Genomic DNA, 5,123 nt, shown 5'->3' on the forward strand with positions numbered 1-5,123 from the left:
GTGCAGCACACATTCTACACGGCGGTGCTGTCCGACACACAGGTGCAGTCCGCCCTGAGTGTGCTGTCAGACCCACAAGTGCAGTCCGCCCTGGCGGTGCTGTCAGACCCACAGGTGCAGTCCGCCCTGGGGGTGCGCCCAGACCCGGACAGCGACCTCATTCCACACGGCTTCGCCGCCCGCGGCCTGCTGCTCGGCGGCGACGGCAATTTGGGGGAGGCGGCCGCAGTCGAGGAGGCGGGGGCGGAGGGGCGCGGCGGCGGCGCAGACCCTTTGTTCCAGGTGCTCAAGAATGTGGTCAGATGTCTCCTGTGGCCTGGCGGCCGCATCGTCAACCTGTTCGCGTGGCTGTGTCGCCGCTCCACGCCGGCCGATGGGGTTGGGGCAGCGGGGGCCGCGGCGTCGGCGGCGGACGAGGGCAGCGGCTGCCGTAAGGGCCATGGGCAGGAGCCTTGGTGGGTCATGAAGCTGGCGGGCCATCTGGCGGTGGTGCTGGTGGTTCTGATCCTCCTGAGGCGCGCGCTCCGTGCCTGAGGGACGCGCGTGGAACGCGCGCTTGTGGCAGCCTGACCGCTCCGAGCGCGCGCCACACCAAGTGGGAGGCACCTGTTCCGCCCCGTCCCTGGCTCCGGCGCCGCTTGCTGGCAGGCTATGGGTTGCCTTGACCCCTGCATGACGGTCCCTGCGTCACAACACATGATCACCCCTGCCACCTTTGAGGTGTGGCACGGCACATTTAAGAAGTGAGTGCCGCGACACGCGCATGCGTGCGGATCTGGCAGCGCGCCCCTGCGCCTCCCGCTCGCGCGGCGTTTTACTGTGGCGCGGCCGCGCAGGGGGGGGGGGGGTGGCTCACACAACGGCTTAAAACACCATACTTGACCCCAGGGTCACACGTTGTACGGATACGACCGGCTTGATTCTGCACAGAACTGACTTGCCGCCATGTCGCATCCAGTTGCATGAAGTGCAAACTGCCCGCGTGAGCTCTCAGCAGGGCGTACTGGTGCCATGTGGCCCCCTGCTGGCAGTCGCTGCTTGCTTGAAGCAATAGTCTTTCCAGGGGCTTTATCGCGTTTTTTCCGTGGACAAACTGGCCGCTCCAGCTGCGCTGTAGATGGCATGTGGGCATGGAGTCTGCCCTCGCCTACCAGCACGTGTGCTTTCCACCGTTCTGTCGTCCTCTGATGCGGTGCTTGCTTCGAATGATAGTTGGCTGCATTCATTAGTGAAGGCCCAAGGAAGTGTCAGGATTGCTGCCATTTGGCCTGCCTGCTGAACAGTCGTACCTAGGATAGATCAATACAGCGTCGCGCTGGCATGCCGATGAAGGAGTCTTCTTTGTAATCAAGAAGTCATCAGGTGCACAGCAAATTGCCCGGTCTGTCATGAAAGCATCAACAGAGTCACAACTGAATCACACTTGAAATAACAGTACAAGTTTGAACGGAGTGCATCTGCTGGGTTCATGACCAACACCAGCTTGTCATGTGCAAACTATTATATTGCATTTCACAAACAGACAATATCCAACATCGACAGCTGCAGGACGTTGATGAGCAGGGCTGGGGGCGTAATGTCACAACAGCATCATATCTGCTGGAGGCACCATTCACACAGTGTAAAGGAGTAACACTACGCTCACTGCTAAGGCTCTCACTACTGCTGCTGCTGCTGCTGCTGCTACACTCTCCATCTACACGCTGGAATTGTGTTACAGCATCAATGATATGCACTACTCCACATCATTTGTGCACAGCGCGCAAGACTCCAGCATTCAAGCTGGGTCGGACAAACAACCCACAAAAATGGTGGCAAGGCGTACAATCAAAAACGGCAGCATGTCTCAACACATGGCAGAGATACCATGTCTTGTGTCAGTACAGCAACACTGCTGCGCACTCTGCCCAACCACTATACCATCAGTTGAGTCCTTTGTCTGTTGATGTTGCCAGGTATTGAGTTTACTGTGGTTGGCAAGCAGGGTGGGCAAAGGGCACACGGTAAACACCCCATTGTTGGAGAAGGGTACAAAGTGCACATAACACAAACTCATCACTCGCACCATATTGCCATAATCACCATCATCTACAATGTCGCATGCCCCCTTCCTGTCCTGCCGTGTATATGTATGTTTTGTCAGTAAGCATGACTAACCTTCCTGAAGCTGTCCTTGACGTCCTCAATCTTGTCGGACACAGCATTGCCAGCATCCCTGCACAGCAAGTTTTACAGAGATGTGAGTACTTTCGCACTACTGCTGCATCCCTCATCACATAAATATCAGACAACCCTACAATAAAGTACAGCCGTAACCTTGTGATTCCCTCCCACCCCCACCATCCCGCCTCACTTGATGTTGTCGCGCACACCCTCAACTGCATCCTGAGCCCGCTCCTTCACATTCTCAGCAGCACCCTAGGTGTGGGAGGGCAGGGACAAGGGTGAAATCAGTAACTCAGGGCCCATGATAACAGTCCTGCAACACATGTTTTAGGGTCACAGACAGGTGCAGCTGCAGTAGCAGTGACGAGCACAAAACCTCAATAGGGGAATGGAGCGGAATGCAACGCTGGATCAGCCCACAGCGCCACACCTTGATCTTGTCGCCGGCGCCCTCAGCGCGGTCCTGCAGCTCGTCCGCCCCCTTCTGGCTGCTGCGCTTCAGATCCTTCGCGGCATCCTGGGCGTTGCCCTTCAGGTCAGAGGCTGCAGTGGCAGTGACGCGGTTGGGGGTGAGGTATGGGTCAGCACAGTGGGAGGGTGCAGCGTGCACTTTCACTCCACCTTCAGACCAGCAACGCTGCAAAGCCCCCGCTTCTTGGTGCACAGCAACATGGGGCACAGCAGCATGTGACCAACCACACGCCATGTTGTGACGACAGGCGGGGTCAAGCGCTCTGTGGGCGCAAGATCCCGTTGGTTGATTCACGCATCCCCCACCAACCAACGCACCGGTGTCGGACACCCGGTCGCCAGCCTTCTGGGCCCCGCGCTTGGCGTCGCCGGCGGCGTCCTGGACCTGGGGAGGTGCAGCAGGTTGTGGGGATGAGGAGGGGGTGTGATGCCGAGGCCGCCGCCCAAGGGGACGATCTCATCATGCGTGCATGATGAGAAGGCGTGGGGATTGGCGCGAGGGACATGCCGCGGATGAGGCCGGCTCACCTTGTCGCCAGCGCGGTTCACGCCGCGCTCCACGTCGCGCCCGGCGCGGTCAGCCTCGCGGCCGAGGTCGCTGCGGACCACCACGGAGCGGAGGGTCGTCGGGGCGACGGGGGCGAGGGTGCGGGCGGGGGTGGGGCGCGCCACGGAGGCAAAGGGCTTGGTGGTGAGGAAGGCCATTGTGTCTGAACGGGTGAGCTTGGTGGCTGGTGATTGCAAGGTTACTTGATCGAGTAGAGAGCTGTTTGATCAAATGTGTGCTTGCAAGCCTTTTGAGTGTCAAAGGATGGCAGTGTGACGGGTGGTTTCCCGCTGCGGAGCCATGTGTCACGCCCTGTCACCGTTGCGAGAAGCGTGAGTCGGCGCGGGGGGCTACAACGCCGCGATATGATCAGTTGGACCGAATCTCCTGTCTGCAATCGATCATGGCGTTGCGGTGTGCCGAGACTGCGCACCGTTTGTATCAGATCTGTGATCTCGTGCCCTCGTCTCCCGAATCAATGCCAACGGATGCTTGATTACCCTATTTAGCCTAAGGGGGCAAGGAACAGTCATGGCGGCCCAGGGCGCGGGTTCCCTCCAGTTCACGATCTCCGGGAAGCAGATACGCGATTTCAAGACCGCCGTCCAGTCGTTGGGAAAGATAGGTTCGTGCACAAAACATGCATGTGACTCTCGCTGCATGTGGCGGCCTCAGTGCACAATGGTGCCAATGCTGCTGCGTGTGCTGCGCCGCTTCACTTTGTTGCAGGGTCTGAGCTTCTCGTTGAGGGCGTGCCCGAACGGGTGAGGCGCTGCAGATACAATTGTCTTGGCAGGACTGGGCCGCGCACAAACAGTGTTTGTGCTCTGTAGTTGCATGGCCAGGGTATCTGTATCAGCGCACCGGTCGAAGCATGCGGCAGTTGGTTGGGAGTTGCTCACAATGGAGTCCATTGGTCGCAAACCTGCGCATGCATGCACACGCCACACCCCCATAGGCCCCCATCCATGCACCCCACCGCCGCCTGACCGCCCCACGCACCCCACCACCGCCCGCCCGCGCAACTGCCCCCTGCCAACACTGTAACCGCCCCAGCTCATCCTGCGCGCCATCAACAGCAGCAAGAGCGCCTTCATGGCCGTCACGTTCAGCGCCAGGTTCTTCGAGGCCTACGCGGTGCTCAATGCAAACGTGGTGCAGGCCGGCATCCTGCTCAAGGCACGCGGGGCGGCCAGCGGCTCTGCGCGCGCCTTGAGCACATCACCCCCGGCACAACTTCCACCCACTCTCCCTCAAGGGCAAGGGCAGTCCTGAGTGTTGGCGTGGGAGCTGAGCACACAGCCCGTTGCCCTGCGTCCGCTTGCAGCCGCAAGAGCATCTCCCGGCGTGCGATCACGCCACACGCGGACCGCGCTTGTTTGATTCCCAGCCGCTGTTGTGCACCATTTCTGTCCCCTGTCGGCCGAGTGCAGCACATCATGCTCCTCGCCGCTGCTTGCCAACCCCCCAGAGTGTTCTGGCGACGTTCCGCAGCCAAAAGGTGGCCTCCATGACCTTCGAGCTCAGCCCTGACGCGCGCATGTCCGTCTCCCTGGAGTGCGACAACGGTGGGCTGGGGTCCCTGAAGTGCGCATCCGGAGGAGCTGCCATGCGCACCTGGCCACACCCGCACACATGCATGCGCGCGTGGCGCGCCGACTTCGCGACGGCAGTCCCTGTATAAAGAGTGCAGAGCTGTATGTTGCGCGTGCACGGCGTTTTGCCCCTCATGCACGCGAGCGCACGGCGCCCACTTCGCATCAGGCCCCTCCTCAGTCCCCCGCCCATAACAACACAAAAAACCCGCCAGGCCTGACCAAGCGGTACCGCCTTGACGCCCTTGAGGCCGACATCCTCCACGCCAGCGTGGACAAGGACGCATTCCCCACCAGTGCTGTGGCTGAGGCCGCGGAGCTCAACAAGTAAGGGGGGGGGGAGG

The 5,123-nt window shown here is 60.4% G+C and overlaps 3 protein-coding genes across 3 annotated transcripts; 2 read left to right on the forward strand and 1 right to left on the reverse strand.

Annotated features, from left to right (window-relative positions):
* Positions 1-42: 42 nt before the first annotated feature.
* On the forward strand, positions 43-534 carry MNEG_13801 (hypothetical protein; the record flags this gene model as incomplete). Its single annotated transcript, XM_014037725.1, has 1 exon — positions 43-534. A coding segment is annotated over one exon (492 nt), but the record flags the coding sequence as incomplete, so codon positions are not given.
* A 1,430-nt stretch (positions 535-1,964) lies between these two features.
* MNEG_13802 (hypothetical protein) lies at positions 1,965-3,342 on the reverse strand (the record flags this gene model as incomplete). Its single annotated transcript, XM_014037726.1, has 6 exons — positions 1,965-1,967; positions 2,158-2,215; positions 2,354-2,418; positions 2,597-2,709; positions 2,956-3,022; positions 3,166-3,342. 6 exons carry the CDS (start codon positions 3,340-3,342, stop codon positions 1,965-1,967), a joined length of 483 nt encoding a protein of 160 aa, XP_013893180.1.
* Positions 3,343-4,694: 1,352 nt separating this feature from the next.
* On the forward strand, positions 4,695-5,110 carry MNEG_13803 (hypothetical protein; the record flags this gene model as incomplete). Its single annotated transcript, XM_014037727.1, has 2 exons — positions 4,695-4,752; positions 4,995-5,110. 2 exons carry the CDS (start codon positions 4,695-4,697, stop codon positions 5,108-5,110), a joined length of 174 nt encoding a protein of 57 aa, XP_013893181.1.
* Between the last annotated feature and the right edge of the window lie 13 nt (positions 5,111-5,123).

Source organism: Monoraphidium neglectum (genome assembly GCF_000611645.1).
Source record: "Monoraphidium neglectum strain SAG 48.87 unplaced genomic scaffold scaffold04060, whole genome shotgun sequence".
NCBI classification, from domain to species: Eukaryota; Viridiplantae; Chlorophyta; class Chlorophyceae; order Sphaeropleales; family Selenastraceae; genus Monoraphidium; species Monoraphidium neglectum.